The sequence below is a fragment of the Haliotis cracherodii genome, unplaced genomic scaffold, assembly GCF_022045235.1.
Source record: "Haliotis cracherodii isolate W230 unplaced genomic scaffold, xgHalCrac1.p SCAF_10, whole genome shotgun sequence".
Lineage (NCBI taxonomy): Eukaryota > Metazoa > Mollusca > Gastropoda > Lepetellida > Haliotidae > Haliotis > Haliotis cracherodii.
In genome coordinates this window covers 4608335-4626123 of record NW_027266265.1, presented here as the reverse complement: position 1 = coordinate 4626123, position 17789 = coordinate 4608335, and the positions used below count along the sequence as shown (strand labels likewise).

The following is a 17789-nucleotide window of genomic DNA, read 5'->3' as shown; positions in this document are numbered from 1 at the left end:
GTATGGCATCTTGATCAATCCTCTTACCGTGGAACCAAGACAGACATTGTCCAGACATGCCTGTACAGCTTTATGTCGTTAGAGGTGCACAATTCAACTGTACAATACAATTGTACAACACAAGTGTACAATGCGTGTGACGAATACAAACTACAGTTGATAGAACCAAATCATCCTTTCGCTGACGTTTCGTTGTCATTGGTCAACTTAAACTGTCATGCGACCATCCTTGAGGTGCACCGTGTGTTCAAAGCAGTAACATACACAATGCAAACAACTAGAAACAGGTGGTCAATATTAAGATACTTAACGAGTCATAAGAAGAATGTTGGCTACGTTTTCAGCTGAAAATGCAGAGACGTATCCGAGACCTTGTGTGTAACGTACACCAACGGCAACAGCTGCACGACAGTACGCAACTACAACATAAGTCGATGTCAAAGCCCTGCAGCTTGTGTTATGTCAGTATGAATATATTTGCTTTCAAATGAAATAAATCGATCCAATGTACCTATAAATGCATTTGTTAAACAACGCGTAGGTGCTGCAACGGGAGACACCTTTTGTCATAACTAAACCATTTTTTGTTGTTTCAAAAGAGTTGGTGTAAATACGGGGAAATGTTGCGAATCAATGCACGGATGGCGTGCTGTTTATTTGCGTGAATATGACTTATGACAATATGTTAAGTAGCCGTGCCTTCTGACGTCACGGCCACGTGTTTGGGGTTACAGTGGCTATAAAATGCCACGGCTTTAGGGTTCTGAACATCTTCATCATGAAGTCGTTGCTGGTGCTGTGTTTGCTGGTCTTCCTGGCTGTAGCCTACGTGGTCGGACGCCGTCACCATCCGCAGTAAGTGTGCCTGTTTATCACATTTGGATGGAACGTATTTGTCACCATGTAGAAAAAAGATGATTTCATACTTGAATAATTACACACTTGATCTTCACACGAAAACGTCATGCTAATTGTAGTTGTATGTTCATTTATTCTGCGTATGTATTCAGACAATAGTTCGTTGGTAACTTCTAACACATTTGTCATTCCTATTCATTTTATAGATTTAGGTTTGTTCACGTGTTTCTTTGTTCATCTATATGTGCAATCACAAAAAAATAAATGTATCTTTCATTTTCATTTTGTTAAAAGGTACAACCAGCCTACTAATATTCGCCATCCCGTTACCTTCCCGTCAGATCTTTACAACCAGCTCCCAGAAGACATTCTCGGCGAAGCTCTGTGCTACATGCTAGACACCAACTATCGATATGAGGCTTTACATCACATATACTTCAAGCGTCGGGCTCAAACGGAACAAATCTACACGATTATGCGACAGATGATAAACTCTAACATCAAGGAAGGTCTCGCTGTTGTACGCGATGAAGGTAAAAGAATTGTTCCTTTTATGACAAGTATATGTACAACAATAGATGTCCCAAATAAAATCTCTCAAACAAAATATGCCTACTGAGAATACACGACTGCACACACAGTTAATGGTGCAACCATGATTTTAAATTATCATGTTTTTGTTTGCATTGGTTGCTGACCTATTATTAGCCGGATCGTCACCGGTTATTATTATTATCAGCACTCGCTGACATGTCCCCTGCTGGTAAGGAGAAGCTATGCAGTCTGCTTCAACACATGCCTGTCACCTACAACTCCTGTGGCTTCCTAAACCTCGTCAGCATCTTGGCCAACAACTGCACGTCGCCGGTCAACAACACCGTGCTAACAACACCCACGCCACCTGCACCAACTACAGCGAAAGCAACTACATCAACATCAACAACGACCCCTACTCCCACACTTAGTAAGTCTATATCGATAATGCAATATCATAGTGCATATCTTCGAGGATTAGCATGTTCGAAGTAGATACACCAGTGACTCAGAATGTTCGTGAACCAAAAACCTGAAATAAACCAGCAAGGCTGTAGATATGGGAGGCGTAAGTTGGCTTCCATTCGAACTCAAACGAGTTTCACACTTTGCATCTTTCACGACCACCCAATGCTCATTGTATCATTCATTCTTTATGAAAAACACAGATCATTGTGGCTATATGTGTCCTGGATCGTGAGTGAGTGAGTGAGATGGGTTTAACGCCTTTTAACAGTATTCCAGTGATATCACGGGGTGTCAGCTTAATGTGGGAGGAAAGCCCGAAGTGATGCAGGTCACAGACGTTTACCACTTCGCTGAAACCCACGAGCACGGGTATGGTGCTGACAAACCTAGAAACATAATTGGGGCGAACCGGGATTCGAACCCACAATCATAGGTTTCTGGCGTGCCCAAGGGACGCAACTCTACACAGCGAATCGCGGCGCCTTAGACGACTGGGCCAACCGTGCCCTCTGTCCTGGATCGGTTGCTAGGGTCATCATACAATATATCACATCACGCTGGTGTAGTCATTTGACATTACCTTCACAGTTAAAGTGGGGGCACGGGTGGCCAAGCCTTCTAAGGTGCTGAGTGCAGAGTTGCGTCACTTGAACATGCCAGTAAGCTATGATTGTGGGTTCGAATCCCGTTTCGCGTCGATTATGTTTCTAGGTTTGTCAGGACCAGACCCGTGCACTTGGGTTTCACCGAAGTGGCATTCTCATTAAAATCAGATCTTTGTTCTCACTACCGCTAATCAGAGAACATCCCATTACGGGTCATGTCAGACCGAACTTGGAATGACGAATCAGAAGGCAGCTGCTTTCTCGTGCTTTACGGCACTAATTTCAAATTGGCGACAACGCTTCGAAACATATTTTGACAAATTCTCGATTACAAATTTGAAACCTGAACAAAAGAACATTCTGAAATGGGTAATAGATGGTCTAGATTGTTATGATTCATATGTTAAACCCGTAACTATCGTTCGTAATTCCCCGATGTTAAAGTTTTTTCAGGGTTGCATGATTAGAAATCATATTCCGACTGTCACTTTCATGATCTGGTAAGCGACGCTCTGATTGGTGGGATGAAAGGTCGTTCTGACGTGACCCCTAATGGGATGTCTTCAGATCTTTGTTTAGCGGTAGCGAAAATAAGGTCTGATTTTAATGAGATTGCCCGAAGGGGTAAACGTCCTGCATCACTCAGGGCTTTCCTCTCACATCAAGCTGTCACGCCGCGATATGTAAACTGTAAAACTGTAAAAAGCGGCGTTAAACCCAACTCACTGACTCACTAACTCACAGTTAAAGGGCTTTCAAAGTTTGACAAAGTATATAGAAATGGCAACGTTAATATAATTCTCCAGATTGCAACGATATAACTTCTATCCGAAGTGTTGCCATAACAACAAGAATTGTTGGAGGCTTCGCAGCACAGCAGGGTGCCTTCGACTCCTACGCCTCCCTCAACATCGGAGGAAGCGCTAACCCCGTGTGTGGAGCTACAATCATCGACTCTTGCACTATTCTGACAGCTGCCCATTGTGTTAAGTAAGTAAATCGTCTTTACACTGCCCATTGTGTCCAGTTCGTACATCCACGTTCTACTGCCCATTGTGTTCAGTATGTACATCCACGTTCTACTGCCCATTGTGTTCAGTATGTACATCCACGTTCTACTGCCCATTGTGTTCAGTACGTACATCCACGTTCCACTGCCCATTGTGTTCAGTAGGTACATCCAGGTTCTACTGCCCATTGTGTTCAGTAGGTACATCCACGTTCTACTGCCCATTGTGTTTAGTATGTACATCCACGTTCTACTGCCCATTGTGTTAAGTAGGTACATCCACGTTCTACTGCCCATTGTGTTTAGTATGTACATCCACCTTCCACTGCCCATTTTGTTAAGTAGGTACATCCACGTTCCACTGCCCATTGTGTTCAGTATGTACATCCACGTTCTACTGCCCATTGTGTTCAGTATGTACATCCACGTTCCACTGCCCATTGTGTTAAGTAGGTACATCCACGTTCTACTGCCCATTGTGTTCAGTATGTACATCCACGTTCTACTGCCCATTGTGTTAAGTAGGTACATCCACGTTCCACTGCCCATTGTGTTCAGTATGTACATCCACGTTCTACTGCCCATTGTGTTCAGTAGGTACATCCACGTTCTACTGCCCATTGTGTTCAGTAGTTACATCCACGTTCTACTGCCCATTGTGTTCAGTATGTACATCCACGTTCCACTGTCCATTGTGTTCAGTATGTACATCCACGTTCCACTGCCCATTGTGTTCAGTATGTACATCCACGTTCCACTGCCCATTGTGTTAAGTATGTACATCCACGTTCTACTGCCCATTGCGTTCAGTAGGTACATCCACGTTCTACTGCCCAATGTGTTCAGTAGGTACATCCACGTTCTACTGCCCATTGTGTTCAGTAGTTACATCCACGTTCTACTGCCCATTGTGTTCAGTATGTACATCCACGTTCCACTGTCCATTGCGTTCAGTATGTACATCCACTTTCTTCTGCCCATTGTGTTCAGTATGTACATCCACGTTCCACTGTCCATTGCGTTCAGTATGTACATCCACGTTGCACTGCCCATTGTGTTCAGTATGTACATCCACGTTCCACTGCCCATTGTGTTCAGTATGTACATCCACGTTCTACTGCCCATTGTGTTAAGTAGGTACATCCACGTTCTACTGCCCATTGTGTTCAGTAGATACATCCACGTTCTACTGCCCATTGTGTTCAGTAGTTACATCCACGTTCTACTGCCCATTGTGTTCAGTATGTACATCCACGTTCCACTGTCCATTGCGTTCAGTATGTACATCCACGTTGCACTGCCCATTGTGTTCAGTATGTACATCCACGTTCCACTGTCCATTGCGTTCAGTATGTACATCCACGTTGCACTGCCCATTGTGTTCAGTAGTTACATCCACGTTCTACTGCCCATTGTGTTCAGTATGTACATCCACGTTCTACTGCCCATTGTGTTCAGTAGGTACATCCACGTTCTACTGCCCAATGTGTTCAGTAGTTACATCCACGTTCTACTGCCCATTGTGTTCAGTATGTACATCCACCTTCCACTGTCCATTGCGTTCAGTATGTACATCCACGTTGCACTGCCCATTGTGTTCAGTATGTACATCCACGTTCCACTGCCCATTGTGTTCAGTATGTACATCCACGTTCTACTGCCCATTGTGTTAAGTAGTTACATCCACGTTCTACTGCCCACTGTGTTCAGTATGTACATCCACGTTCCACTGCCCATTGTGTTCAGTATGTACATCCACGTTCTACTGCCCATTGTGTTAAGTAGTTACATCCACGTTCTACTGCCCACTGTGTTCAGTATGTACATCCACGTTCTACTGCCCATTGTGTTAAGTAGGTACATCCACGTTCTACTGCCCATTGTGTTCAGTAGATACATCCACGTTCTACTGCCCATTGTGTTCAGTAGTTACATCCACGTTCTACTGCCCATTGTGTTCAGTATGTACATCCACGTTCCACTGTCCATTGCGTTCAGTATGTACATCCACGTTGCACTGCCCATTGTGTTCAGTATGTACATCCACGTTCCACTGCCCATTGTGTTCAGTATGTACATCCACGTTCTACCGCCCATTGTGTTAAGTAGGTACATCCACGTTCTACTGCCCATTGTGTTAAGTAGGTACATCCACGTTCTACTGCCCATTGTGTTCAGTAGTTACATCAACGTTCTACTGCCCATTGTGTTCAGTATGTACATCCACGTTCTACTGCCCATTGTGTTAAGTATGTACATCCACGTTCTACTGCCCATTGTGTATAGTAAGTACATCCTGTTGCTCAAAAATGATATTCGGCTCCTGCCTTTTCTTATTTGTGGTCCATGGAATTAAACAAGCCTCAGGTATTTTGGTTAATGGCAACTTAGATGATTCAGTTTGCTTACAGGTTGGAATTTCCGTCTTTGCAAAGGAAACACTGCCCTAACTTGTACCGTTCTTGTCTAGTGGCCAGTCTGCTGATCAAATCAAAGTCAATATCGGCAACCATACAAACGTAGCATCAACCACGCAGCTCAACGTCAACAGCGTCACAGCCCATGAGAATTACAACACTCAAACTAAAGGTAACAATCACAGCCCATGAGAACTACAACACTCAAACTACAGATAAGATTCACGGTCTATGAGAACTACAACACTCAAACTACAGGTAAGATTCACGGTCCATGAGAACTACAACACTCAAACTACAGGTAACAATCACGACACATGAGAACTACAACACTCAAACTACAGATAAGATTCACGGTCTATGAGAACTACAACACTCAAACTACAGGTAATAATCACAGCCCATGAGAACTACAACACTCAAACTACAGGTAATAATCACGGCCCATGAGAACTACAACAATCAAACTACAGGTAACAATTGCTGTCCAAACTAGATCTAATTCAAAAACATCCTACATCCAATATTGTTATTATTTTTTCGAAAATGCCGTTGAACTCAGATTGTTCATATACGAGCTTGCTTACGTTACAGCCAATGATGTAGCGATCCTGAAGGTCGACCCCATTGACTTCAACGCCATCCCCAACACCGCACCAGCCTGCCTCGCCACCGCCGACTACGCTCTGACAGGACAAGACTGCACTGCAAGTGGAGTTGGAACCACGAGTTATGGTTAGCCAACAATGTCGTTATTATGGTTTTTATGTGGCCCAGTCGGACTTTGGTCTGAAGAAGCCATTAGGCGTGCCAGAAACCAACCTGTTATCATTGGCTCAGATCCAGCGTGGACCTGATTGTGTTTGGTTTGTCGGCACCATACTCGTTTCACCAGAAGTGGTAAACATCTAAGACCGGCACAACTTTAGTATAGTAACTGATGCTTTAAAGTTTTATTATCACCGACGATGTCAAGGATTGGCTTGACGTAATGAGTTTTACTTGTGTCCGCTAGGTGGCCAGCAGCCAGATAATTACCTCCTGCAACAAGTGTCCGTTCCAACTCAGGACGGCAACACCTGCGCCCAAAACAACAGCATCCTCGTCCAGATGACCGACCCCAACAACCAGATCTGTGCTGGTCAAGCGGGCAACGATTCCTGCCAGGTCAGTTTAGGCGGCACTGACACAACATAAATGAGGCTTGAAGCAGAGGTTTCCAATGATTATGTAAAGCGTCTAGTCGTTTCTATTCAGGTCTATGTAACTAGTGTTACCTGTGGTGTAAACAGTATGCAACCCGTACTAATGTTGTAGATGAAGGGTGCAATAGTGGAGTTCTGTCTTTGGATTTACGTAGGTCGTATACTAGTACTTACAGTGAGTCCACAAGGTTGTGGGTATTTCCCTAACCATTTCGATGCTGTATATGGATAACTTTTGTGTAATTTCAAAGAGGCGAATGTGACTATGTTCGATCACCGATGTATGGAGCATATCTTATGGAGTAGAAATGTTGCCTGCATTGGGGATATCTTAAGGTACATGTCTACGTGGGGGATATGTAAGGTTGGCTGTGTTTATGAGGGGATGGGTAAAGGTGACAGTATTTTTGTGACATGATGTAATTGTGACTATACTTGCGTGGCATGTGCATATGACCATGCTTGCTTGGGTATCTATAAAGGTGACCGTAATTGCCTAGGTATATGAAGGTGACCGTGTTTACCTGGGTATAAATAAAGATGACTGTGTTTACCTGGGTATAAATAGAGGTGGCTGTGTTTACCTGGGTATATATAAAGGTGGCTGTGTTTCCCTGGGTATATATAAAGATGACTGTTTTGACCTGGGTATATATAAAGATGACTGTCTTTGCCTGGGTATATGTAAAGGTGACTGTGTTTACCATGGTATATATAAAGGTGACTGTGTTTGCCAGGGAATATATCAAGGTGACTGTGTTTGCCTGGGTATTTGTAAAGGTGACTGCTACTGCCTGGGTATATATAAAGGTGACTGTGATTACCTGGGAATATATAAAGGTGACTGTGATTACCTGGGTATATATAAAGGTGACTGTGATTACCTGGATATATATAAAGGTGACTGTGATTACCTGGGTATATATAAAGGTGACTGTGTTTACCTGGGTATATAAAAAGGTGACTGTAATTGCCTGGGCATATATAAAGATGACTGTGATTACCTGGATATATATAAAGGTGACTGTGATTACCTGGGTATATATAAAGGTGACTGTGTTTACCTGGGTATATAAAAAGGTGACTGTAATTGCCTGGGTATATATAAAGATGATTATTTTGACCTGGGTATATATAAAAGTGACTGTGATTACCTGGGTATATATAAAGGTGACTGTGATTGTCTCGGTATACATAATGGTCATGACTGGGAATACATAAAGGTGTTTTTTTTCCTGGGTATATATAAAGATGACTGTGTGTGCCTGGGAATATATGAAGGTGACTGTGTTTGCCTGGGTATATATAAAGGTAACTGTGATTACCTGGGTATATATAAAGGTGACTGTGATTACCTGGGTATATATAAAGGTGACTGTGTTTACCTGGGTATATAAAAAAGGTGACTGTGATTGCCTGGGCATATATAAAGATGACTCTGATTACCTGGGTATATAGAAAGATGATTGTTTTGACCTGGGTATTTGTAAAGGTGGCTGTGTTTGCCTGGGTATATATAAAGATGACTGTGTGTGCCTGGGAATATATGTAGGTGACTGTGTTTGCCTGGGTATATATAAAGGTAACTGTGATTACCTGGGTATATATAAATGTGACTGTGATTACCTGGGTATATAAAAAAGGTGACTGTGATTGCCTGGGAATATATGAAGGTGACTGTGTTTGCCTGGGTATATATAAAGGTAACTGTGATTACCTGGGTATATATAAAGGTGACTGTGATTACCTGGTTATATAAAAAAGGTGACTGTGATTGCCTGGGCTGTATAAAGATGACTCTGATTACCTGGGTATATAGGAAGATGATTGTTTTGACCTGGGTATTTGTAAAGGTGGCTGTGTTTGCCTGGGTATATATAAAGATGACTGTGTGTGCCTGGGAATATATGAAGGTGACTGTGTTTGCCTGAGTATATATAAAGGTGACTGTGATTACCTAGGTATATATAAAGGTGACTGTGATTGCTTGGGTATATATAAAGGTGAATGTGATTACCTGGGAATATATAAAGGTGACTGCTACTGCCTGGGTATATATAAAGGTGACTGTGATTACCTGGGAATATATAAAGGTGACTGTGATTACCTGGGTATATATAAAGGTGACTGTGATTACCTGGATATATATAAAGGTGACTGTGATTACCTGGGTATATATAAAGGTGACTGTGTTTACCTGGGTATATAAAAAGGTGACTGTAATTGCCTGGGCATATATAAAGATGACTGTGATTACCTGGATATATATAAAGGTGACTGTGATTACCTGGGTATATATAAAGGTGACTGTGTTTACCTTGGTATATAAAAAGGTGACTGTAATTGCCTGGGTATATATAAAGATGATTATTTTGACCTGGGAATATATGAAGGTGACTGTGTTTGCCTGGGTATATATAAAGGTAACTGTGATTACCTGGGTATATATAAAGGTGACTGTGATTACCTGGGTATATATAAAGGTGACTGTGTTTCCCTGGGTATATAAAAAAGGTGACTGTGATTGCCTGGGCATATATAAAGATGATTGTTTTGACCTGGGTATTTGTAAAGGTGGCTGTGTTTGCCTGGGTATATATAAAGATGACTGTGTGTGCCTGGGAATATATGAAGGTGACTGTGTTTGCCTGGGTATATATAAAGGTGTCTGTGATTACCTGGGTATATATAAAGGTGACTGTGTGTGCCTGGGAATATATGAAGGTGACTGTGTTTGCCTGGGTATATATAAAGGTAACTGTGATTACCTGGGTATATATAAAGGTGACTGTGATTACCTGGGTATATAAAAAAGGTGACTGTGATTGCCTGGGCTGTATAAAGATGACTCTGATTACCTGGGTATATAGGAAGATGATTGTTTTGACCTGGGTATTTGTAAAGGTGGCTGTGTTTGCCTGGGTATATATAAAGATGACTGTGTGTGCCTGGGAATATATGAAGGTGACTGTGTTTGCCTGGGTATATATAAAGGTGACTGTGATTACCTAGGTATATATAAAGGTGACTGTGATTGCTTGGGTATATATAAAGGTGAATGTGATTACCTTGGTATATATAAAGGTAACTGTGATTACCTGGGTATATATAAAGGTGACTGTGATCGCCTGGGTATATATAAAGGTGACTGTGATTACCTGGGAATGTTTAAAGGTGACTGTGTTTACCTGGTTATATAAAAAGGTGACTGTGATTGCCTGGGTATATATAAAGGTGACTGTGATTACCTGGGAATATATAAAGGTGACTGTGATTACCTGGGTATATATAAAGGTGACTGTGTTTACCTTGGTTTATATACAGTTCACTGTGATTGCCTGGGCATATATAAAGATGACTGTGATTACCTGGGTATATATGAAGGTGACTGTGTTTACCTGGGTATATGAAAAGGTGACTGTGATTGCCTGGGCATATATAAAGATGACTGTGATTACCTGGGTATATATAAAGGTGACTTTGTTCACCTGGGTATATATAAAAGTGACTGTGATTACCTGGGCATATATAAAGATGACTGTGATTACCTGGGTATATATAAAGGTGACTGTGTTTACCTGGGTATATATAAAGGTGACTGTGATTACCTGGCTATATATAAAGATGACTGTGATTACCTGGGTAAATATAAAGGTGACTGTGATTACCTGTTTTTGTATAAAGGTGACTGTGTTTACCTGGGTATATATAAACGGGACTGTGATTACCTGTTTTTGTATAAAGGTGACTGTGTTTACCTGGGTATATATAAAGGTGACTGTGATTACCTGGGTATATATAAAGGTGACTGTGATTGCCTGGGTATATATAAAGATGACTCTGATAACCTGGGTATAAATAAAGGTGATTGTGATTGCCTGGGTATATATAAAGATGACTGTGATTACCTGGGTATAAATAAAGGTGACTGTGATTGCCTGGGTATATACAAAGATGACTGTGATTACCTGGGTATAAATAAAGGTGACTGTGTGTGCCTGGGTATATATAAAGGTGACTGTGATTACCTGGGTATAAATAAAGGTGACTGTGTGTGCCTGGGTATATATAAAGATGACTGTGATTACCTGGGTATAAATAAAGGTGACTGTCTGTGCCTGGGTATAAATAAAGGTGATTACTATTGTCTGGGTATGCATAAAGGTAACTTTTTTTCCCTGGGTTTATATAAAGGTGACTGTGTTTGCCTGGGTATAAATAAAGGTGACTGTGACTGCCTGGGTATGTATAATGGTCATTGCCTGGATATATTTATAAAGGAGGTGCTTTGTGTGTATTGTTATTGGTACTTCGGGCACTCGTGAAGAGTAAACTCCCCGTGGTGAGTGCTGGGTAAAGCTACTGGAGGTTCTACTATATTGATCAAGCAAGGCATCATCCATAGCACTGTTCCACTCAATACAAATCTTCAAGCTGTGGCTGTCCGACTTACATTTCACATTGTACATACTCCTTGGTTTTTCCTCCTTCGAATACTCTTCAGCAGGCTGAACTTCAGAATCTCTATGATCAGATACCAAAGCCCTGTATTATCATGGAAGATTTAAATGGGCATAAACCCTTTATGGGGAAGTGCAAGTACAAACAATAAAGGGAAAGTCATTCAAGATTTTGCATCTGATAATACTTATGTATATTTAATGACGATTCAAGCACTTATTTACATCCCGCCACAGGAACTTATTCTGCACTTGATCTGTCCCTCACTGATTCAGATATTTACAATGAATTTGAGTGGTCCTTAAATGACCACCTCGTGGAAGTGATCACTTCCCTATTGTTCTAAAAGCTGTACAACCGGATGATGATCCACCTTCATCGAGGTGGAATTTTACACAGGCAAATTGGTCCTTGGTTGAATTATTATGTACTGAACAAATAAAGCCTGGCAATTTCAGAAATGTACCAAATCCCATACAATTGTTTTCGGCTCATCTCAATAATATTGCTGACCACACAATTCCTAAGTCCTCTGCAAATCCTCATATTCGTAAACCATGGTATAATAACGACTGCAAACAAGCGAGAAAGTGTAGGAAGAAAGCAGAAAAGTATTTCCGCAAACACCCTACTGTTCATAATTTGAATAATGTTAAAACTACTAGTGCTAAAGCACGACGTGCTTATAAGCAAAATAAGCGCCAATCTTGGAGGAACTATGTCTCCAATATTAACTGAAGTATGGAACATGGTTAAAAAATAAAAGGCAAAGGTTCAAAATCGTCTATGGACCATCTTAAAGACGGTGACAAATTTATAACTGATAAAATTGATATTGCAAATAAACTTGGCGAAACTCTTGCCGAAACTTCTCAATCATCAAATGATGTATCTGAATTTCAGAGATATCAGAAACATCAGGAAAAGAAAATAAGTTAATTTTGATTCTGGTGAATGGTGAAGATTACAATGAAGTATTTTCATTGCATGAGCTACATACCGCTCTTGGACAAGCCTTGTAGTCCCCATACCAAAATTATCGCCCTATATCATTAACTAGTTCTGTTTGCAAAACCATGGAACGAATGGTGAATAATAGATTAGTTTCATATCTGGAAACTAATAACTTCTCACAAATATACAGTGCGGTTAGAATCCTTTGTTAAAAATGTTATTGTAAATTAAAAAATACGTATTATGATTTTTCTTTGTTCTTGAGAATGCATATGATACTACCTGGAAGCATGGCATATTAAAGGATTTACACGATTTTGGCTTGAGAGGTCGTTTACCTCATTTTATATCATACTTTTTAACAGACAGGCAATTTCAAGTCCGTGGGTACAACCCTGTCTGATCATTATCAGGATCAGGGTGTCCCAGAAGGCAGTATTTTGTCTGTCACTTTATTTAGTATTAAAATAAATAGTCTGTCCAAGGTTTTAAATGATTCAGTATCTGGATCACTTTTTGTGGGTGATTTTAATCTATCTTGTCGTGGGAAAAATATGCATACAATAGAGAGGCAGTTACAAATCTGTCTCAATAAAATTAACAAGTGGTCTCTCGAAAACGGGTTTAGATATTCTAAATCTAAAACAAACTGTATACACTTCTGCAGAAAATATAAGCCGCATAAAGACTCTGAATTAATTTTAAATGGCACCCCTATCAAAGTTGTAAAGGCGGTCAAATTCTTGGGACTAATCTTTAATAACAATTTAACTTTTTTACTTTGTTACGAAACACTTATGACACTTAAAAATCTATATTTACAGATGGATCCAAGGATGGTGGGCCAGTTGCTATTGCCACTGTCATTGGTTCCAGAACAGTATCTTCACGATTACCCGATAATAGTTCCATATTCACAGCTGAAGCACACGCAATTTAAACAACACTGAAATATATCAAGAACAAATCCAAACATAAAGAATTCATCATTTTTTTCAGATTCACTTTCGTGCCTTCAGGCTATTAAAATTATGTCCTGTTAACATCCATTTTTAATTGAAATTCTTGAGTTATTTAATGATCTTGCGACTGGCCAATATGACATCGTCTTTTGTTGGTTACCAGGCCATGTTTGTATCACTGGTATCACATTGGCTGATGCTGATGCAAAAGCGGCACTAAACCAATCCGTGACACCACTTCTTATCCCATACACTGATTATAAACTTATAATTAAATCTTACATCCGTTATCTGATGCAAAAGAAGTGGGACACCCAAGTAGGTATCAATAAATTACATGAAATTAAACCGAATATTGGTTACACCTACTTGGGCTGTAGGTCATTATGCGACGATGTCCTATTGGCCATTCGAGATATACACATGAAGAAATGTTAAAAGGTGAGGACCCTCCGTTTTGTATCCCTTGTGATGAAAGAATCATAGTCAAGCACGTCCTGCATGACTATTGATTTTTCCAACAGAAGGGATAAATAGTTCAGTGTAAATATAGTGAAGGACGTTTTTAGTAAAGTTCAATCTCATTTAATACTACCTTTTGGGAAAGAAATAGAACTTATTCATAAATGATGATGTACTTACTGTATTGCCTTAAAAATTGGTAGTGCTAATAATGATTGTAAGTGGCTGTACCCTCGAGGGGGTTGAAGTAGCGAAAAGGTATTGTCCCGCGAAGGGGGTATGTAAGTCCCACACCATTAGAAGTATTTTTATGCATGCCAGGCTTTTAAACGTAGAATATTCGTCATTTTAATCTTAGGCTTAACTGGCAAACTATCGCCAGTGACTAAAGGGATGATATAAATCCTGCCGGGGTCCATGCAGGAAGCAAAGGCTCTGTAAGTCCCCATGGTTCCTAGTACGGTGATCTCCCTTACTGACGATCTCTGGCCCATTTTTATGTTGTGTTGTTCATTAATACTTATGACTTTTATATATTCTCAACTAGTTTTAAACAGACTCTGTGATATTCTAGGTATTGTACTGTCCATCGTTGACAGCTTTTTATATTGTCTAAGTATATGTATTATTAATGTACTTCTCGTCACGATATGACTGAAATACTGCCGATGTGACTTTAAATCTTAACTCACTCACTATTGGCACTTCTTCGTAAAAGATAAATATTGGTGATGTTGAGTAACTAACGTGTGGTTCTTCTTCAGGGAGATTCTGGCGGTCCTCTGTACTGCCAGCAGAACGGTCAACAAGTTCTGACCGGTGTTGTGTCCTACGGTGTTAACTGTGGTCAAGCCGGTTATCCAGGTGTCCACGCCAAGGTGTCCAGCTATGCTGACTGGATCGCTGCTCGTTCTGGCTGTTAAACTTTGGACGCTGTGTGCCAGAAATACTTACAAAATAAATTCATCATGTATTTGTCCTTTCATTCTAAGATAGAAAGTGGGTTGGTTGGTTTGTTGTAACCAATAAGCAATATTCCAGCTTCGACTAACATTTAGTCTCTGAAATCTTATATTACACAATATCCTTCTTGACTCTAAAAATAAAACAATTTCCCTATAGAGCTAGCTTGAGCTGGCTAGATTTGCTTTTGTATGCATTTCTAGATTATTATTTTTTCATAAAAATAAATATATTCCACGGTCATGGTGCAGGACTAATTCCAGCTATATGACGGCAGTCTGTAAATAATCGAGTCAGGACCAGATCATCTAGTGATTGATATCATGAGCATCAATCCACGCATTTGGGATCTATGACGTGCATCAACCAAGTCAGCGAGCATGACCACCCGATCCCGTTGGTCGCCTTTTACGACAAGCATAGTCACCTTTGGAATACTGTTTGAAATCCAAACGTCCGACACCACGGACCCGAACAAGTATTAGATTTGTTTGAACGGCGTTTCTCATGTAACTATTAACGCATTCACTCGATGGTACAAAGTTGAATTTGGCAAGACGACATGACAAAGCTATGTTATAACTCACCTGTAAAGGGGCACCTGCTTAAAAACAATGCACCGTTATTAAACAATGTTAAATAACACCACGTGTGTTCGGGACTATTTCGGGGTATCAGGTCATTCGAACGAGGGGCTTCGGTAGCACTGTGACACTGATACTCTGCAACGTCGAATCTACTCCTGGTACGGGGTGGGGGGGGGGGGGGGGGGGGGTGGGGGGGGAATCTTCTCTCGATAGACACTACTATTATTCACTAGAGTCACATGGACACACCACGCATGCATCTCAAAACAGGAGCATTGACATTGGAGAGCAGGCATCGTGGGAATTTGTACAACTATTACTATTATTGGTATCAAAACACTCTATCTTCGTTCAGCTAAAGACACGTTCGCGTTACACTGTGTCCTTAGTGGATCTGGCGGTATTAGTTAGCTTTCTCATCCATAGTTTGTGTTGGCTTTCTCATCCATAGTTTGTGACGAACTTAGGATGTTTGCATATCTCACTACCACTGGCTGGTATAACATTCATCCTGTACCCCCTTCCGTCTTGCTTCACCAGAGCAACGTATCTACGCCAGTACATAAAAGGGAACCCATCACGCCAAGACATCTAGGGTTTCAACCTGGTAACACCAATGATCAGCGTGTCCCTACAAATAGATCACTGTAGGATACAGAGGATCTCTCAACCAGCAGATGTACCAATTTCAGTTGCCTAGGGTTTCCCATTTTTCGGGAGAACCCCCGTACCAAAAATGGATTCATCCTTTGAAACTTGGAAATGGGAAGTGAGATGCCTTATTTGAGATGATGCCTACCCACCTTCTATTCTGTCTCAGGAAGTCCCTCAAAGGTGATGCATCAAGTGTTCTTCTTTCACTAGTCGAGCGGGCTACAGTTGACACTATCGTGAGGAAACATAAAGGTTTATATGGCACTGTGGATAATCCGGAATCACTAATGCAAGCTCTCTACACGACTCGTCAACAGGACTCTGAATCAGTTGCATCATGGGACATTAGATTGGAAACCCTGCTACAGAGAGCCACAGATAGAGGAAGCTACATTGATGCTACGTCGCGAGATTCTGAGAAATAAATTCTGGAGTGGATTATTACGGAATGCTACCCGACCTGCATTTTACTCAGGACAGGATTTCAATGATCTTCTGCAGATCACAAGATCTAGAGAAACGGAACGTGAGATCCAACTCCCCACAGCAACCACACATCAAGCTATCTCAGCAGAGGTTATAAAGAGACTGAACTACAGGCGATTTGTGAAGGGTTTTTCCAAGATCGCTAAGCCACTCAATGATTTGCTCATAGGGCAACGTAAGAAGAAGAGCAGGCGACCTACAAAAGGGAACAGCAATTGGATCTGGTCAGCATTTGATACTATCATCAATCATTTAACTGAACCACCGATACTCGCCTATGCTGATTATTCCATGGTTTTGAGGTTCACACTGATGCAAGCACAGCTGTCCTTTCAGCAGTTCCTTATCAGAAGCAACAAGGACGTTTGAGAGTTGTAGCCTATGCCAGTAGAGCTCTACGGAAGAGTGAGAAGAATTACCCAGCACACAAACTGGGATTTCTGGCGCTCAAGTGGACAGTAACTGAGAGGTTCCACGAACATCTCTATGGAAACAAGTTTGAAGTGAAGACAGTGAAATAATCCTTTGACAAATGTCCTCACAGCTGCTAAACTTGATGCCACGGGACATCGCTGGCTAGCATCACTATCAGCATGTGATTTCAATATTATTTATCGCCAGAGAAATAAGAACCAAGATGCAGATGGATTGTCCAAACCCCACGATCTTGCAGGAACATTAATCAAACTGGATGTTCCAAGTATCAAGGTCACCAGACGAAAGGTACGCGTGCTGAAAGTCTCACCATTCAAGAGGATGCCATATATATAGAGAGAGAGGAACCGTCCCTGCCTTTAGCCTCGAAAGAACACAACAATTGGATAATACACTTGCTCAGGTGATATCCCTTTTGAACTTAGGACAAAAGCCAATGGCACGTCAACGTTCGCTTGAAGATCAATCCGTCAGGAAACTCCTTCTAGAATGGGACACATTTATTCCAAACAGAGGAGTTCTCTATCGAAGTGCCAAATAGTTCAGATGGAGTTGTACATCAAATTGTGTACCAACCATTCACAAGGAAACAGTTCTGAAGGCCATCCATGACAACTCGGGAATATATTTAAGGTGAGTTGCCAAGAGTTATCGCTATTTCATTTTACGGACGTTTCATCTCTCACTCTAACTCCTGCTTGTCTTACCAGCGGTATCTCGTGTACCTAT

The 17789-nt window shown here is 41.1% G+C and overlaps 1 protein-coding gene across 2 annotated transcripts; it reads left to right on the top strand.

The window, feature by feature from the left end:
* The first annotated feature begins 748 nt into the window (after positions 1-748).
* Positions 749-14858, top strand: LOC139445436 (trypsin-1-like). 2 transcript variants are annotated; one of them, XM_071226585.1, is made up of 8 exons: positions 749-855; positions 1153-1391; positions 1598-1822; positions 3272-3455; positions 5945-6063; positions 6486-6626; positions 6907-7058; positions 14700-14858. In XM_071226585.1, exons 1-8 carry the CDS (start codon positions 779-781, stop codon positions 14856-14858), a joined length of 1296 nt encoding a protein of 431 aa, XP_071082686.1. In that variant the 5' UTR covers positions 749-778. The 2 variants fall into 2 exon arrangements, 1 of the variants encoding a protein (XP_071082686.1); XR_011651868.1 differs by lacking the exons at positions 749-855; positions 1153-1391; positions 1598-1822; ... (2 more) ...; positions 6907-7058; positions 14700-14858 and adding an exon at positions 6288-6321 and having other exon boundaries at positions 6486-6569.
* Positions 14859-17789: the final 2931 nt, after the last annotated feature.

Coding starts and splice junctions, on each gene's coding strand:
- LOC139445436 (XM_071226585.1), top strand. CDS start 779: ATGAAGTCGTTGCTGGTGCTGTGTTTGCTGGTCTTCCTGGCTGTAGCC. Junction 6,064..6,485: donor TTACAACACTCAAACTAAAG/GTAACAATCACA, acceptor CTTACGTTACAG/CCAATGATGTAGCGATCCTG. Junction 6,627..6,906: donor AGTTGGAACCACGAGTTATG/GTTAGCCAACAA, acceptor TGTGTCCGCTAG/GTGGCCAGCAGCCAGATAAT.